At 45.7% G+C, this 18,750-nt stretch overlaps 1 protein-coding gene across 2 annotated transcripts in view; it reads right to left on the reverse strand.

The window, feature by feature from the left end:
* The window catches only part of BUB1B (BUB1 mitotic checkpoint serine/threonine kinase B), an 89,085-nt gene that overhangs the window by 51,234 nt on the left and 19,101 nt on the right, over positions 1-18,750 (reverse strand). For both annotated transcript variants that reach the window (XM_088460786.1, XM_088460785.1), the window contains exons 4-9: positions 18,237-18,381; positions 17,290-17,486; positions 8,810-8,979; positions 8,363-8,559; positions 7,998-8,089; positions 6,750-6,967 (exon numbers count right to left, since the gene is read on the reverse strand). In XM_088460786.1, coding sequence (XP_088316912.1) covers positions 6,750-6,967; positions 7,998-8,089; positions 8,363-8,559; positions 8,810-8,979; positions 17,290-17,486; positions 18,237-18,381 — 1,019 coding nt within the window. The remainder of the gene's footprint in view (positions 1-6,749; positions 6,968-7,997; positions 8,090-8,362; positions 8,560-8,809; positions 8,980-17,289; positions 17,487-18,236; positions 18,382-18,750) is intronic.

Consider the following 18,750-nt stretch of genomic DNA (forward strand, 5'->3'; position numbering starts at 1 on the left):
CTCCCCTGCAAGTACCCGGGGAAAGCCCAGCGGCGAACAGCTTCAGCCAACCAAGCAGAATCGAGCGCTGGAGATCAAGGGCACCTGCATTAACAAATGGTCGTTTGCTTCTTTTAAAGATCCTACAGATAGCAAGCTAGAAAATATCCTGTGCTAGGAATAGGAAGAAGAGATGACCCAATAAGATGTGTAAAATGGGAGTCTACTGAGAGAGAAGACTTCCACATATCCTCTACTCAGCAGCGGATAGGGCTAAGGTAGCAATGCGCCTAGAAACCTGAAAGCATATATTGGGGTGAGACCACGCCGCCACTAGGTCTTCCAGTTGTGCCGAAGAAGGAACTTCAGTTACCGCCTTCTTCTGACTCTTAAATACAGGTGCCCTGGATTTAGAAGGTTGCGCGGAATCTTCAAAACAGGAGAATAGATTTTAGATATCCAGCTAAAATTAGCAGGAAGGAGCTAAAATTAGAGTTATGGCAAGAACTTACTTTTGTTAACTTTCTTTGAAGTCCATAGGGTCTACCGGGATACCTTGGAGTGTAGGTGATGGATCTGGAATACGGGCACCACGCAGTTAAAAGCTTTCAGCTCCCAGGATACACTTGGTCCACTCTCCCTATACCCCGAGCCAGAGGCATCTCGGTTCGTAATAAGCAAAAGGCCGGATAAGAGAAGGAAGACTGGTACACAAGAATCACATTCTCACAAAGAAGGAGAACGAAAACCAGTGACCAGCAACAAAGCCCATATGCCAGGTGCGTCAGGACGGTGCCCTGTGGACTTCTGTTACAGTGTGTATATTAAAATCAATAATAATAATAATTCCTTATACAGCTAAAACCAAAATATATAAATGAGATGTGATAATTTTCCCAGAGCTTAGAAGTTTACACAGAACTGGTTATTCCAGCATATCAATAGAGGTAACAGAAACCACCCCACAATACAAGCTAATTAGCATTTGTTTACCCTAGCTAAGAGCCACAGCTTCCTGCCTAAGACCCTAATAATAAGGTTTGAATGTCCTTTTATGGGCAAGATCCCACAGGTGAGGAATGGGAGGAGGGCATTCACACAAACACTCTACAGAGACACAGGTAAGGGAGAGCAGGATGGCATTCACAAACACTTGGAAAAACACACATGCTTGCAAGGACACACCAGGGAGACACAAGGACAGCAGACTTTCTCCCCAGAAGACTGCCAAGATGCAGCTTCAATCGCCTGGAGATATCTGCTCATAATGGCTAAGTAAACTGTACATTAGATAGCCTATATATGATATCTATAACTAGTTTGATTTAATCTGTTTATAGCTTATATAGATAGTTTGTAGTGATTAATATTGTGGTTTATAGTGGAATCTTTGTTAAAGGCCAGGTTGTCAGGCTGTGGTGCTTTGGTTGTGCCTTGGTTTGTGTTAATCTGTAGTAGACGATATGAAGATTGATTTGCGATGATTTGGGTTCAGTTTTATATATATATATGGCTGACTGTGATATATACATATTAAGTTTCTTCTTTCCCCCTTCCTTCCCATGTGTTGTATTCTTGTGGTCTGACTATCATTGTGTAGTTGAGATTGGGATGGAGATTGGGTGAAATGTTGCAATCTGTAGATGTATATTTGTTTGATATCAGCTAGTGGTTGTGGTTCCATGGGAGTTGCAGATTGCTAGCCATATTGTGATAGTATTGTGAAGTTATATATTATCATAGTTTGGGAATTTAAAGATGCTACCTCCATGTGGTATGAACAAAGGAAATTCCATGTGCTCTCCCCCTTCCCCCATTGACCCATGTGTTCAATGGAAATTGAAGTTGGTCCATGTGTTTGGTGGATGCTTTATAGTATTATGATAGAATTGTGTACCATGAGTTGTATAGTGGTATTTTTAACTATTACAGAGGAATCAGCTTATATGTATTATACAACATTATAGTATCTGAAAAGCTTGTATAGTATAGTGGATGCAGTGTTATATCATGGAAGTTGAAAATATTAGACACTGGTATACAATATAATGTACTGTTTTGGTCCAAAGATATTACACAGTTGTAGTGGGTGAAGGTATTGGTATTCCAGAACATGGCATTATGGGAGTCTTCAATGTGAGTTTTCAAAATGGAGTCTGTGTTCAGAGACCATGCGGTTTGAACAATAGGACAAAGGGTCCCAACAACCCCCACTCGGCAATCATTTCCTATATATATATATCTATATCTATATATCTATATATCTATATCTATCTATATATATATATATATATATATATATATATATATATATATATATAATCTCTCTCGTCTATATTGTATTTTAACAAGCATTGATTTTATGAAGATTTGATATATAAAAACGTTTTACTTATAACATTTTGTGTGCATCGTTATCTTTATGAAAGGGAATTATCCAAATGATTTAAAAGGTATATAATTCTGGTTAACACTTTGCGAAGTTCATATATTTATGTTACGTATAACCTGATAGTTATTATATGAAAAATAGAATAATTTGCTTCAGATATATTGGGATTAAACAAGCTGGCAATGGCCGGTGTGCACAAATAGAAGGAAAACAAAAACCACCCCCTATCAACTTCGAAGAAAATTAACAAAAAGGTAAGTTCTTACCATAATTTTCTTCTTCAGGGTCCATAGGCTCCACAGGAAGTCCCAAAGCAATCTTTTTAAGGGTGTGGACACTCCTACGCTGAGAGGAGAATCCGGCACCCAAAGAAAGCATCCTGAGAAGCGCAGGTATCAAAAGGCATAAAACCTTAGGAAGGTCTGGATAGAAGACCACGTGGCCGCTTTACACAGCTGAACAGCCGAGGCGCCACGGCAAGCTGCCCACGATGGACTCACAGATCGAGTAGAATGAGCATTAACAGAAGCCGGAACAGGAAGGCCTGCCTGTGTGTAAGCCTCTGAGATAGTCATATGAAGCCATCTAGCCAATGTTTGTTTATTGGCTGGCCATCCCTTCTTGTGAAATCCAGAGAGCATAAATAAGGAGTCTGATTTCCGAAGGGAACTGGTACAGTCCACATAAATCCCGACCGCGTGGACCACATCCAAAGAGGCCTCACCTACCAAGAGGTCCAGTGATTGAAAGGCCGGGACTATAATTTCCTCATTAATGTGGAAAACTAGAAATAACTTTAGGAAGGAACCCAGGGTGAGTCCGAAGTACAGCCCTGTCCTGGTGAAATATCTGATAAGGGGAGCGACAGGAGAGCGTCCCTAACTCCGACACCCTTTTAGCGGAAGCAAGTCTTAGCTGTTAACCACTTGAGCTCCGAAAGAGAGAGAGAGAGAGCGAGAGAGAGAGCTCCGAGAGAGCCGAGAGAGAGAGAGAAAGGCCAGGCGGAGGCCAAGGTCCAAGCCAGCTTGAAAGAAGGCCAGGACTCTGGAAACCCAAAACACCTGGGGGTTGTAATTGCTTGGACAACACCATAGGAAATATGTATTCCACACTGTGGTAGATCCTAGTAGAAGTTGGCTTACGCGCTCTAAGCATCGTTTGGCTGACAGAGTTGGAGAACCCTTTGGACCTTAGGAGGGATGTATCAAGAGCCACGCTGTCAAAGACAACAGATCCGGACATTGAGGCAATAGGAAAAAAGTGTCGATGGAGACACTCTGAAGATCTGAGTACCAATGACATCTGGGCCAGGCTGGAGCCACCAGCAGGACCGTGCCTCAGTCTTGTTTGAACCTCCGAAGAACTCTAGGAAGGAGGGAGACTGGAGGAAACAGTTACACAAATTGGAAGGTCCACTTGACTGACAGCACGTCCACAAAAGGATGCCTCGGCATATCTTGTCCTGGACCCCTACACTGGTAATTTGCGATTGTTACGGGAGGCCATGAGGTCCACCTATGGGAGGCCCCATTTGTCCACTAGGAGTTGAAATACCTCTTGGGGAGACCATTCCTCTGGATGCACATCGTGACGGCTGAGGAAATCCGCTTCCCAATTGAGAACTCCCGGAATGAACACTGCTGAAATGGCCAGGAGGTGACATTCTGCCCATATCAGAATACGTGACACTTCTGTCACTGCTGCCTGACTTAGAGTGCCTCCTTGATGGTTGATGTAAGCAAACATGGTGGCGTTGTCGGACACAACCTGCACGGGTTTTCCGTGAAGGATGTGCTTGGCCAGCTTGAGGGCCCTGTACACAGTCCGAAGTTCCAATATGTTGATTGGAAGGGTTGTTTCGACTGCTGTCGAACGGCCCTGAAAGGGGTGCGGACCGGTCACTGCGCCCCAGCCCTGGAGACTGGCGTCCATTGTTAGAAGTACCCAGTCCAGGATCCAAAATGGGCGACCCTTGGTTAGATGAGAAGTCAGTATCCACCAAGACAGAGACAGACGTACCTCCGGAGAGAGCACCATTGTCTGAGCTTTGAAACGGAGCATATTCCTCCATGTCGAAGGTGGACACCATGGATCCCAGAACTTGCATCGCTGAGTGGACTGACACCCGGCGACTGCGGAGGCATCTGCGAACTCGTAGTTGTAGTGTGGAGATCTTTTCTGAAGTCAGAAAGAATCTCTGCTGTTGGGAATACAGAAGGGCTCCCAGATGAATCACACTCTGAAGGGATTAGGGAGGACTTTTTCCAATTGATTAACCACCCGTGCGCCTGTAGAAAAGCAATTGTCAGTTGCAGATGGTGGCGAAGCGCTTCTGAAGAACCCGCTAACAGGAGGAGGTCGTCCAGGTATGGCAGTAGCCAGACACCCTGACTCCGTAGATGGGCCGCCATGATGGCCATAACTTTGGTAAACACTCTTGGAACTGTGGACAGGCCAAAGGGTGACACCCAAAACTGGAAGTGTTGCTGTAATATAGCAAACTGGAGATAACGCTAGTGAGAGGGCGTTATATGAACATGTAGGTGTGCGTCCGGAATATACAGCAATACCATAAAATCCCCAGGTTCCATAGTCCCTTGTTGAGATAGTGGGACTGGCACAATTACCCCTGCTTGTAGCAAGGACTGTATGGCTTTCTGGATCTGTAAGGCCTTGTACTTGTCTGAATGAGGGCCTGTGCAGAAAAACTGGTGAGGAGGTCTCCGAAGGAATGAGAGGGCATACCTATGAGAGACCACTTCTCTTACCCAAGCATCCATGGTGGTTTGTCACCAGCGCTGGGCGAACTGAAGAAGTCGGCCTCCCACTCAGATCCCCCAGAGGGAGGCCCGTCCCATCAGGCTGAGGGTTTATCCTCTGGTTTAGAAACAGGGCGTCTTGTGCTTCAGGCCTGTTTTCTGGGTTGGTGGGCTTCTTGGCAGCCGACTCTCTAGGAAAGGACTATCCTTTGGGTTTACCTTGCGGACGAAAGGACCTAAAAGGAAGAGGTTTGCGGTTTAGAGTAAATAGATGGTACAGGTGGAAATGCCGACTTTGATTTTGCCAAAGTGTCTTCTCCAGATCTGGGCCAAACAAGATCTCTCCATTGTAAGGTAAGCCTTTCAGGCCCTTTTTAGAATCAGCGCAACCACAGGGAACGTCGAGCGGACACTGCAGCAGCAGAGACTCTGGAGGTTAGGAGACTGGTATCCAGTGTAGCTTCTCCAATATATGCAGCCGCATCTCGAATGTGACCAACCAACACTTGATCCCCAGGAGTCTCTGAGGGGAAGGAGTCTTCCAGTACATCAGCCCAGCTTTCTATAGCTTTAGCTACCCATGAAATAGCCATGGATGGGCGGGCAACAGCTCCTGAAGGAGTACATAGATTTCAGGCACATTTTTCCACCTTCCCATCTGTAGGATCCTTTAAGGAAGAAATGGAAGGCATAGGTAATGTAGCACTTTTGATTACCGTGTAACATGTGAATCCACCGCAGGGGGAGATTCCCATTTATTACTATGAGCCTTAGGAAATGGGTAAAATGAGGAGAAAGGCTTGAGAGGTTGGTATCTCTTACCAGGCGAATGCCAGGCTGCAACTAGTTGATCTGACAGAGGAAATTCTGCTGAAGCCACTTTGTCGTTTAAAACAGAGGGTGTTTGGATTTAGGGGCTGGCTCATCCTCTATGACTAAGACGGATCTGACAGCTCGCATTAAGGCAGGAATATTAATTTTGGACCGAGCCTCCACCTCCTCCAGAGGGGAGTCGGGGTTAGAGGCAACAGCAACCTCTCCATCATCAGATGATAACTCAAGACTCAGAAAGCTGTGTGGACTGTGAAACCTGCTAAGCGTACAGTATTGTCATCAGAGTTTTCTCACCCTGCAGCATGGTCTTAAGAAGAAGCCGCCAGGCTCTGTACAGAGGTAGAGAAAACATCCACCCATGGGGTAACCTGAGGAAGTCTAGGAGAGGACAGAGTTCCACCTGGACGAAACACGTTGAGTACTTTACTGTATGCGGATTCTCAGATAAACACTACTGATGTCAGTGACCTTATGAGGATCCACAAAGGACATGAGATAAGCTGTTAGAATTTTATGCACATGGTTCACTTAGCTCTCTTCACACAATTTGTGTTGTTTCAGTTATTGCACCTTGTTTTTTTGTTATTTTTCACATTTAAGGAGTTGGTGTGCTTGACAAGGAGCTTTGGCCATCCAATATGAGTGGATTTTTCTAGGCACGAAACACTGACTTTTTCAAAAGACTTATACCCATATAGGATGTTTATTTTTATTATGGTTTCATTTCACATTGTCATACACCGGCCTAGCGCCGAAATATATACAGGCAAGTTTTAAAAACGTACCTTCCCTCTTCTTGCGGATCTTAACCATGTAAATCTCCGCCCGGATTTCCTCAAAAGAGAACTCCTCCACCCCAGCATAGACTTTGTTTTTGCAGTACATGACCATCTCCTCTTTCCCCTGTGAACTGCTCTGCAGTCGTTGCAGAGGATCCTCTTCCTTACATTGCTTGTGAGAACTAAGTACACTGGTCACTGAAGGGTTAATTTTGCATGGCGTTCTAAGAAGAAAAAATCAAAGCAATGCAGAAATGTATTTAGGAGTTGGCTTTATGTAAACCTGTACATTTTCATGGATGTCTACACCAGAATAAAGGACATTTTTCAGTGAAACCAACGTATACAGTCAGTTGAAGGTCATTTCTAAAACAGTTATCAGCTAGGGAGAAAGACTGATAAAATCAGTCTTGCTCTATAAGTAGGGCACATCCCACCCCCACAACTGTTACCTGAATCACTGGAGACCATCTCCCTGCTGTCTGCCAGCATGGTAACAATTGTACAGCTGCAGTTTGTTGCACATTATAGAGGAATCTTTCAGCAAAACATAGAATACAGAACCTTACTGTATCCAATGTGCTGTACATTCATCAACTTGTTTCTATGCAAAAGAAGCAGGAATGGAAGCTGTGTATAGTGTGTCAGTACACCACTCAGTCAGTGCTGAAAAGCCAATGAGGCAAGTACAAACAAATATACTATGATGGGACGTATAAGGGGAGAAAACGGTGAATTATAATTACTGATAATACCTGTTCATCTAAAGTAAAAACAGGCAAATAAATGCTACCTTAATGGTAAGATTTAACAATCCCATTTCAGCTGTCCTTTAAGGTCGTCCAGTTGCAAATGGGGATAGTGTTGGCCTTAGTCAGAGGAGCAATTGAGGCATCCACGTGAGGCACATTCTCCCACTTACCTGAATACACTTTAGAGAGGGGATAGGAAGATGTTAAACTAAGACCTGATTACACCAGTCTGGCTTCTGCCAAGCTTCCCCCAGGAAATTCGCAAGGGGACAGTCGGATCAGAGCCCTAGACAATGGTGCCCACTCCATGAGCACAGAAAATAAACTGAAGCAGTCTGCATTGTGGGATGTAGAAGGTGAGGAGACAACCCACAAACAAGTTGGTTTGAATATATTCATACTGCAATGAACAGCACCCTCTACACCCCAGTGTATACTTGTGTCCCTTAGATAGATTCATACTTATCTCTAGCATGCAAAGCAATGCTTGCAAGATTCTTACACTGTTTGCTGCTCTGCCGATTCCTCCACATAGGGAGTGAAGCTGGGACAGCTAGGGGGCTCATTACTAGACATCCGACTGCTGCAAGGTGGCTGGGAACAAAAAAAAAAAAAAAGTTATAAAACAAAACCAATATGAAGTACTATGGCACTTTAAAACACATTTTAAATTTGCAACATTGCATTGAAGAGAATGGCGGGAAAAAAAAAAAAACTATTCGCCCAAACCCCTGTTGTTATGGGTACTTGAAAACATGGTCTCTCTTCACACTGAAGAACAGGTAAAGGCAAAAACCCACACCAGACCTCCAGCCAAATCCTAGCCAACTAGTCTACCTTCTTGTGTCTGTTACTTTCTATTCTTACCCGCCCAGAGTTCCAGGTTCCTGCTCTCTGCTCATTTTCCTTAGCTTTTGCTGGTGGTATCGCTGGCCAGGGCTGTGTGCCGAGCAGGGGGCCTCCTGAGACTGGAACTCCTGCATTCTCATCAAGCACCTGAATATGGGAGCGGCTCGGAATTTGTGGTTGCAGAGCAAATGGAGCACTTAGTCCTTGGCTGCGAGCTAGGAAACCAAAGATTTACACAAAAGATGTTGTTATTTTCTTGGCCATGTCATATCACACCTTACATAATTCATTTGAATACTCAAATGTGCACTTTGAATAAAGGAAAATGCTTATTAAATGTTAGAAAACACACGGAAGAATTATCTGCATTTCCAACACTTTATGTACAGACACTGAAGGAGCATCATTAGGAGCAGACATCCAATTCAAACAGCCATTCTCTTCCATGCTAACAGCTGGACCTACATTTTATAGCATCCCCTACGCGGCTGACTGGAGCTCTTCCTTTATTCTTTCCTCTTGCCTTTAAATCCACCAATGAAGTGCGCTGTGGCTCAGTTATGCTGGAGTCCCCGCTGTCAGCATCCTCGGTGATTCCTTGTAATACCCGACGGGAGACCCGAGCCTGGAACTGTCTGCAAAAGTAGCAAGCATTGAAGAGCTAGGAATGAAGGGGTACGGTCTTCAGTCATTCTGACTTCGTATCATTGTAGGGCACATAACGTACTCCCAGCTATATGATGTAGGAGTGGTATAGACTACACAATATGCACCTGAAAGTCATCACTAAAATAAATGTAAACACTTACTAATCAGTGCCTGCCAATGTTTACACTCTTTGGACTCTGTTTTGAGCAAGAGTTATGGTAGACTTACTTTTGTTAACTCTATTTAATCGAAGTCCATAAGATACATAGGGATACCATGGGGTGTGTGGTTGGAGAGGTCCGGGCACCAAACAGTTAAAGCTTTAGCTCCCAGAATGCACTGGTCCTCCTCCACATATACCCCGCACCCAGCCACAGGCAGGAGCAGGCAAGAGGCTAAGGAAGAATGGTATACTCAAGAAACTCTCCAAGAAGATGACGGAATCAGTGATCAAGAGAAAAAAATACCCATTGAAGCCAGGTGCGTCAGGGTGGCTACCCTGTGGATCCTATTGACTTCGAAGAAATAGTGTTAACAAAGGTAAGTCTACCATAACTCTTAGATTTCTTCTGCAGGATCCATAGTGGAACCACAGGGATACCATGGGGACGTTCCATAGCAGCTAAGGGTGGGGCCGCTCCGGAGCAGAAAGGAGAATCCGGCGCCCAAAGGAAGCATCCTGAGAGGCAAAGGCATTAAAGGCGTAGACAGGATAATGGTGTGGACAGAAGACCGTGTGGCTTTCTTGCACAATTGTTCAGCAGACGCGTCACGAGGGACCCACAGACGGGGTAGAATGTGTTGTAGACCTGTTTGGAACAGGAAGATTAGCTTGCATGTAAGCCTGAGAGATTGTCATGCGGAGCCATTGGGCCAGAGTCTGTCTGTTAGCTTGCCAGCCTAGTTTGTGAAAAGCCATACAGCACAAAGAGAACCAGGATTTCCTAAAGGAATTAGTACAATCCACGTAGACCCAGAGAGCACAAACCACATACAAATGAGGCTTCACCTGCAGAAAGATACGAGGACTGGAACCACAATCTCTTCATTCAAATGGAACAGTGATACCACTTTAGGGAGGTAACCAGCCCTAGTATGGAGGACAGCTCTGTCCGGATGAAAGATCAAGAATGGGGCGCAACAGGAGAGAGCTGACAAATCAGATACCCTGCGGGTAGAGGAGATAGCGAGGAGAAAGAGCGTCTTCGATGTCAGCCAGCTGAGGTCTACTGAGTTCAGAGGTTGAAAGAGAAGCCTGTAGAGCCCAGAGCAGAAACCTGAACTCTAAGGGAGGCAAGCACCCGGGAGACCCAAAATACTGTAGAATCATAGCCTTTGGGGGTGCACCATTGGAGATAAGAGTGCCAAATTCTGAAATAGATGCGGGCTGAGGCTGAATTACGTGCCCTGAGCATCATCTGTACCAAAGAGCGAGAGAAACCTTTGACAGCATGGCTCCTGAGTCATCCCTCTTAAAAGAAAAGACAGACAAGGTAGGTCCAGGTCCTGCCGTAGTGGAAGAGAAGTGTCTATGGAGAGACTCCATAGGGCGGTGAACCAATGTCAGGCCATGAGGTCTACGTCTGGCAGGCCCCATTTTTTCACCAGGAGTTGAAAGACATTCGGGTGGAGAGCCCATTCCACTCCGTGAATGAACACTGACGATACTGCCGGGAGATTACCGTCGGCCCAGAAGAGAAGCTTTGACACGTCCCGCATGGCTGCCCGACTAAGGATGCCTTCTTGATTGTTGAGACAGGCTACCGCAGTCGTGTTGTCAAACTGGATTTCGACCGGCTTGCCCTGGGAGGAGATCCTGCGTCTGAGTGAGTGCTCTGTACACGGCTTGAAGCTCCAGAATGTTTATGGGCAGGTAAACTTTCCTGGGTTGTCCACAATCCCTGAAAGTTCTGACCGGTTACCGCACCCCATCCGCGACGACTAGCATCTGTAGTTAGAAGCTCCCAACTTATAATTCAGAATGGGCGACCCTTGCCAGATGGGACGTCCATAGCCACCATGCGAGGGAAAGCCGAAACTCCGAAGAGAGGAAGAGAATAGTTTGGGACCGGATCAGATTATGCTGCCCATTCCACTGGGAGAGAATCAGCTGCTGAAGGGGCCTGGAGTGGAACTGGGTGTATTCCACCATATCTAAGGTGGATACCATGGACCCCAGGACCTGCGTGGCTGAGTGAATGGTTACCCTCCGATTGTGGAGCAAGTTGCGCACCCGCAAGTGTAGTGTCAAAATTTTGTATGCTAGCAGAAAGATCCTCTGTATTAGAGAGAATCATGGAGTTCCTCCAGATTTACCATTCACTGTCGGAAATAGGGAGAACTTTTTCCAATTTATGAGCCAGTCGAGTGTCTGCAGGCAGTCCACGGTCAGCTGGCGATGGCGTTGTAACACAACCGGTGAGTGTGCCAAGATTAAGAGGTTGTCTAGGTATAGCAGGATTCTGACTTCCTGGTGCCTGAGGTGGGCTGCCATAACGGTCATTATTTTGGTAAAGTCCCAAGGGACTGTTGACAGACCAAAGGGCAGCGCTCGAAACTGGAAGTGTTGCTGCAGAACAGCAAACCGTAGGAACCATTGGTGGGTTGGAATAATAAGTACATATCCAGAGAAACCATGAAATCCCAAGGCTCCAAATGCCAGGACAATTGAACGTAGAGTTTCCATGCGGAACTTGGGCACTCTGATAAATTTGTTGAGGGGTTTGAGATTCAGAATAGACAGACAGATGAGACCCAATCGGCTTTTGAATATTTAAAACAAAAAAAAAAAATAATAAAAAAAAAAAAGTTCCTGGGATTGAATGGCCTCCTGGAGGGCCAGGGTTTAAATGGGTCTGGCAGGGGACCTGTACAAAAAAAATAAATAATAATAATTAAAAAAAAAAAAAAAAAATTGCTGGGTAGGACGCCTCAGGAATTTGAGAGCATACCAACTGAGAGACCACTTCTCGGACCCAGGCGTCTGTTTGATGCCAAGAGTTGGAAAATTGAAGAAGTCGGCCTCCCAACTCCCCCAGGAGGAGGCCCGTCCCATCAGGCAGAGGGTTTGTCGTCAGACTTGGAAGCTGGACATCTGGCCGACCAAGACTGCTTAGATCGCGGCTTGGTGATCTTGTGAGAACTAGATTGCCTGGGAAAGGACTGTCCTATTACCTTACACTTGGGGTGAAAGGACTGAGAAGAGGACAGCCTAGGCTTCGGAGCAGCTGCTGATGGCAGAAAGGCAGATTTTGAGGCTGCCACAGTAGCCACAATCTTGTCCAACTCTGCGCCGAACAGCATGTCTCCAGAGAAGGGTAAGGATTCGAGTGCCTTCTTGGAACCTGTGTCCACCTTCCAGGACCATAGCCAAAAGGACCCAGCGGGCGACTACAGAGGTCGCAGATAACTTAGAGGAATGGAGTCTAGTATCAAACACACCTGCTACCAAATAGGACGCTTCCTGAATATGGTAGATGTATGCCAGTTGTTCCTTGGCAGCGTCTGAAGGCAGGCTCTCTTCCAGTGCCACTGTCCATCCTTCAATAGCCTTAGCCACCCAGGATGCAGCCACAGCTGGCCTAGTAATAGCAACTAGAAAGAGAGTAGGCTGACTTTAAACAAGTTTCTAGGTTTCTATCCGTGGCTTCTTTAAGGGAGGATGTAGACGGTAAAGGCAGTGTACAGCTTCCGACTAAGCGTGCCACATGCGAAACAGTGGGAGGGACTGCCCACTAAGTACACTCCTTAGTAGGCAGAGGTTAAAAAGACACTAGTCTTTTTGGGACCTAGAACAGTTTGCCTGGAGAACCCTAAGCTTCTTCCATGAGCTGTTCTGATTGAGGTAATTCAGCCTTAACCACCTTTTGACGTTTAAAATTCGGTGTTTTAGGCTTAGGGGCCGGTTTATCATCCTCTATATTCAGGATTAATTTAACCACCCTCACGAAAGAAGGGAAATCAACCGTTGAATAATGGTGCTGCTCACTTGAGTGCGACTCGGAGAGAGAACCTTGTGCATCATCTGCTTTCTCAGATGATGCATCAGAATCCGAAAGCTGGGTTGACTGAGAGGATGATACAGTCCGCCTATGTGCCTTGGTGGCTAATGGTTTGCCCGCCTGTAACATTTGCTGATAGGCGGCAGATGTTTGAGCCATATTCTGAACTGAGTAAGCATAAACATCCATTCAGGGAGGATGCATAGGGGTTACCGAAATAGCAGGCTGTAATAGATGTGGGTACCCCACGGTGGCTGATAAGCGGTCCACTAGCTGCATCAGAACCTGGGATAAGGAGGACACCCAAGGTGGCTCCTGGACATGGGCTGGAGAGGTGATACATAAACCACACAGACCATCCTGCACAGAATCCTGAGGGGACAAGCACTCTGAACAGGATCTGCTAGGTAAATGAAGTAATAATGAACCCCTACACACCTGGTAGTTGAGGGTTAAACAAGAGCAGCAGGCATAGATCTAATGTCTTAAAACTTTCTGACTGTTATATCACCACAGCAGAGCTAGCACAAGTCACATACAATGCATATAAATATACTTATAATGGGCACTAAATCAACTACTGAAGCCTCACAGGGCTGGTAGAATTTGTGCACTTTATAACATGGCCCCAAGGAGAGGTATACAGGGAGACTGAACCCAAATCTCCCGAGACCTGTAGCTTCAGAAAAACCCTGATTAATGGCTGATGAGTGTGTCATATAGGGAGGAGGGTGAGGGGAGGCACAGCTCAGAGGCGGGAAACCTCTTGTGAGGTATTGCGCTCTGGCTGGGGGAGAGCCTACCTCCCCACCGCTGCACCAACCACCGGGTGCCGCTGAACTCTACATGGTCCCAGACGCCAGCTTTTAACTGCCCCAGTGGTCTAGTAGGGGAGCTGATGAGCCAGTCGCCCCACTGCAGCATCCTCTGGCAGGTCTCCACCACCAGAAGCAAGGACTGCACAACACACGATTTGTAGTATAAGTATAAAAGTAAAGCTTGGGACTGCCTAAGCCAGGGCTTGACAAATCTTTCTAAAACCTAGGAGCCAGGATGAAAGTGTAGGAGCCAGACACCCCCCTTCCCCCAGGGCAGCATTACTGAGCACCTACGCTCCTGACAACCAATCCCCATGGCCACACCACTAACGGGGTACCCTAGGTAAACCACCCGCCCACAGCCACATTACTGAACAGCTAACCCCCCTCTCCAGGCAACCAACCCCAAGAAAGACCACCCCTCTGCGGCCAAAAAACTCCGGGCAAGCAAAGCCACTGCCGGCAGTGGCCGAACCAGAGAGTGGCAGGCCCAGATGCAAGAATATGCTTTGGGCACCCCTATGCAGTGCCCTCAGTAGTGGTCCCCCCCTCTGCAGTGCCCCCAGTAGTAATCCCCCCTCTGCAGTGCCCCCAGTAGTAGTCCACCTATGCAGTGCCCCCAGTAGTAGTCCTCACTATGCATTGCCCTTAGTAGCACCCCCCTATACAGTGCCCTAGTAACACCCCCCCTTATACAGTGCCCTAGTAACACCTCCCCTTATAGAGTGCCCCCAGTTGCGGTCACCACCCTATGCAGTGCCCCAGTATCGGCCACCCCCCCTATGCAGTGGTCCCCATATATAATGCCCCAGTAGTGGTCCCCCTATATAGTGCCCCCAGAAGTGCCCCCCCCTATGCATTGCCCCCAGTAGCTGTCCCCCCAGTAGTATTCCCTCTATACAGTGCCTCCAGTAATAGTCCCCCCCCCCCTCATGCAGTGACCCCAGTAGTAGTCCCCACTATGCATAGTCCCCTAGTAGCGTCCCCACCCTGTATAGTGCCCCAGTAGTGGTCCCCCCATAGTGTCCCCACAGTAGTGGCCACCCAAACTATGCAGTGTCCCAACAGTGTCCCTAGTAATGGCCATCCCCCCTATGTAGTGCCCCTTAAAAAGAAAAAAAAAAAAAAAATCTCAACTTATCTGATCCACACTCCTGCCGTCGACCGCCGCTGTCCACTCCTCCAGGCCCGCTCTGCACTATGGGAGAGACGTCTCTCCCATCACCTGCTGCAGGGTGAGTCAGAAGGTGGAGCTCATGAGTGAGCTCCAGCTGGCTCACTCCGTGGATGACACAGCAGCCAATGAGAGTCTGACTCTCATCTGCTGCTATAACAAACATATAGCCGACGCTGGCGGCTGTGGTTTTTACTCTGTAGTGTGGACCGCGCTCACGGTCTGCACTACAGGGCCTGGGGGTTGCTGAAAATCTGGTCGCCATGGCGACCTGGCCCCCGGGTTGTGTCGAGCCCTGGCCTAAGCAGTCCCCGTCTACAGGTGTGACAGGTCCTGCCGGCAATAAACGAAAAACTGTCTGCCTGTGGCATGTGTGGAGAAGGACCAGTGCATCCTGGGAGCTAACTGTTTCATGACCGGGCCACTCCCACCACACACCCCAAGATCTCCTTGTGGATCCCCTATGGGCCCTGAAGAAGAAAGGTGCCAAATGTAATTTATAGGTATTACATATATTTCATCAAACACAGAGCAAAGGTAAAAGTAAATTCCTGCACAGGAAGCTGGGAAAGCTGTTGCTGCATGTTAAGTATACATCTCATCTCATTACATTGTGTGCACACATCCTTCACTGTACTGTAACTGCTCCTGCAGCCAGTCACCTGGAGGCACATACGGTGAAGGGAATGGAAAGGTTTTGCTCTTTCCCTCATATTTACTATGATAAACGGCTTTACTTCCTAAAAGAGAAAAGCCTGATTCTCCAGCCAAAACGTACATTTTCACCGGAGAGAGGGATTTTCTACTGCAGCCCCAGATCTCTCTGGCAAAGGCTTCCCTATGCAAAGCACAGGGAAGCCTATATAAGATGCATCAAGACAGTGAAGGATCTAAAGATGAAACATGGTTTTATTTGAAATATTTTAAGAAAATCTTTTTTCCACTCATATTTCTAACAGATAGATTATTTTTTTTTTTGTAATGGAAAGTGGAACTGGAACCAAGCCTGGGTGCAGACTATCACTCAGCTGCCTCAGTGATATTTTATTGGTAAGTTGGGACAAGTAAAAAAAAAAACAATTCTATCATTGTGATCAGCAGGAATAGAAAAATGTCGTCATCACCAGCAGATTTACAGAGGTGTCCTCACTCATCTAGCCTTAATACTCCATGCAGCGCGATATGTCTGGTGTGAGTGAGCCGCCTGGTCTCTGGTAACTGCTAGCATTGGGCGTGTAAATCGCAATGTGATGTCACTAGGAGACCAGGTTGGAAATTGTATTTATTTTATTTTTTTTAAAACAAAAAGTATTTTATGGTTTTAAACCAGGTTTGTTTTGCATTAATGTTTTAATGGAAGAAAAAATAATAATAATATATAAATATATATATATATATCTTGCTTATTATATTCACACTTTGAAACATTGCTATGTATTAGAAACCTTGATCAACCATGTTTTAATGCTTTTTTAACATTAACAATCCAAAGTTTGGCTTCTTTTTGAAGAGATGAAAAAAATCATGACTACAGCTGGGTACACACTAGAATGATTTATTGCCCTGACGCGGACATGAATGATAGGCTGTACACACTACGCAATTTACACGATCTATCTGCGCACTCCCACGGTCTCATGAGATATCATACGGTCAGCTGACTGTATGCCCAAAGGGACAATATTGCATCTGGCGCCGTTGAAGGCAATGAAGGACGGTATGAGGGATCATTCCATCGTTCATTACATAGCTCAATGTGTACCCGTGGTATGATAGGTCGGCCCGACAGATCATCTGGGTACACATTGGCAAGTGTGTACCCAGCTTAAGTTTTCCTTCCACTCATCTCAGTAGGACTGAAGGTTTTGAATTTAACTAAACATGAAGGAGATTAAACCATGAGGTGTTTCTCTGTGTATTGCCTCTTTAGTTGCTGGAGTTGTTTACCCTTTAATATTGAGATGTCTGTTGTAGTTTTCTCCTGTCCTATAGGATATTAGAGTAGGATTTTCTGTTTTAGCTGATGCCAAGCAGATATAGAACCTCTCTGATCTGGTCCACCCTCCTTATTTCTCTGTTGGGTGTGAATTTACTGTATTGGTTCAGCTAACTCAAATGAAGACTACAAGCAACAGGAATATGGAATACTACCAGGGGGATCCTTTAGAACAGGCTTTTTAAAAAAAACAAAAAAAAAAACAAATCATGGCACTGTATCTGTAGTCACAGCATAATAAAAAAATTATATATTTGGTTTAAATCAAGCATTGCCAGCCTGCTCCTACAAAGTGCTCAAAACCTTACTTGTGATGGGCCTCCAATTTCTCCAAGGGTTCAGCTCTGCATTGGATGCCCTCCTGAAAAATGGAGTCTGCCTTCTTGTAACTACCCCTGGCTTCATACTCTTCTGCCCAGGTGATATAGAGCTGAGCGTGTAGGATACCGATCCCTTGGCTGTGCAAGTAGCTGTACAGATCTATGGGTTCGGTGCAGAAATTTGCCTAGCGGAATAGCAGCAACAAAACATTTATTCATTAGCAATTTAAACTTTGGCTGTGGCTGATTGTATGCATATTGGCTGCACAGAGATGAAGATATAGGGCAGGTCCGACCAACCTGAGGCTCGCCACCTGTTGTGAAACTACAAGTCCCAGCATACCCTCCGACCAATAACCTTGTAAAGCATGCTGGGACTTGTAGTTTCAAGAGCCACAGAATGGCCAGGCCTGATGATGTAGGGCATGCACCTTAGATCACTACTGAAACAAAGAGGTGGTCAGGAATTATATCCAACTGCTGACAAAATGACTGGAAGGGGGCCAATCAATTGTTAGCGATGACTAACAGTTGCCAGCAGCCAGACTGCTTCTCCAGCAGCTTGTGGCCACCACCATTGCTTCACATATACATTTCTTTGTCATTGTATCTGTGAAATTTTTTTTTTTTTTTTTTTTTCTACAAAAAAAAAAAAAGCTTCCCAAGAATTACTACCGCTTGTTATTCCGGAGTTACTCAGTTTGCAATGATGACTGCCCAATTTCATCAATAAACATTTTCCTTTGGCAGAGCAAACATCTGTATAGTATCCAAGTCAGTCTGAACTTGTGCTGATTATGGAACACAGACAGACAATCTTGTGTTCTAAAGATAATTTTTATCTGTAAATGTATGGTATTCCATTGGGCATTATTCTGTGGCATGTAGTAGCTTATACATGTGAGGTATCTGGTTACTAAGTAAGTTATACTTACAAATTTGAGGCAGAAGCTTAGATAGCGTAAATCTCCATAATATCGATGCTCCTGGTGAAATATCTTGACAGCCCTCTCCAGCAGTGGAGATAGATTGCTCTCTTTACCGCCCTGGGGGAAAGCCTGCTCAGCCCATTTTATATACCTGATACAGAAGGACAAATCTATTTCACATTTCATGAAATCTAATTGAAGATTAAAAATGTGCAAACAATAGGGCAATCGATGGATAACTCAATGCTCATCTTTAGAAGATTGTCCCTAAACTTCACTAAGTATAACATGGTGTTAATGTGTCTCTAAAAGAATTCATATCATTCGATCCTATTGTCATGCCGCGGTTTTGGATCCCTGGCAGGCCAAATTCCAACCAAATTGTGTTAGGACACGTAATGAAGTGTACATTGTGACATAGAAAAACTCATTATTGGTTACGTAACTCTCATTGCCAGAACATGTGTGATACAGGGGTCAGCATACGCTCAAACATTCCTTAACTGGCAGTCAATGTGAT

Source organism: Taudactylus pleione, unplaced genomic scaffold (assembly GCF_031769625.1).
Source record: "Taudactylus pleione unplaced genomic scaffold, aTauple2 ptg000985l, whole genome shotgun sequence".
NCBI lineage: Eukaryota > Metazoa > Chordata > Amphibia > Anura > Myobatrachidae > Taudactylus > Taudactylus pleione.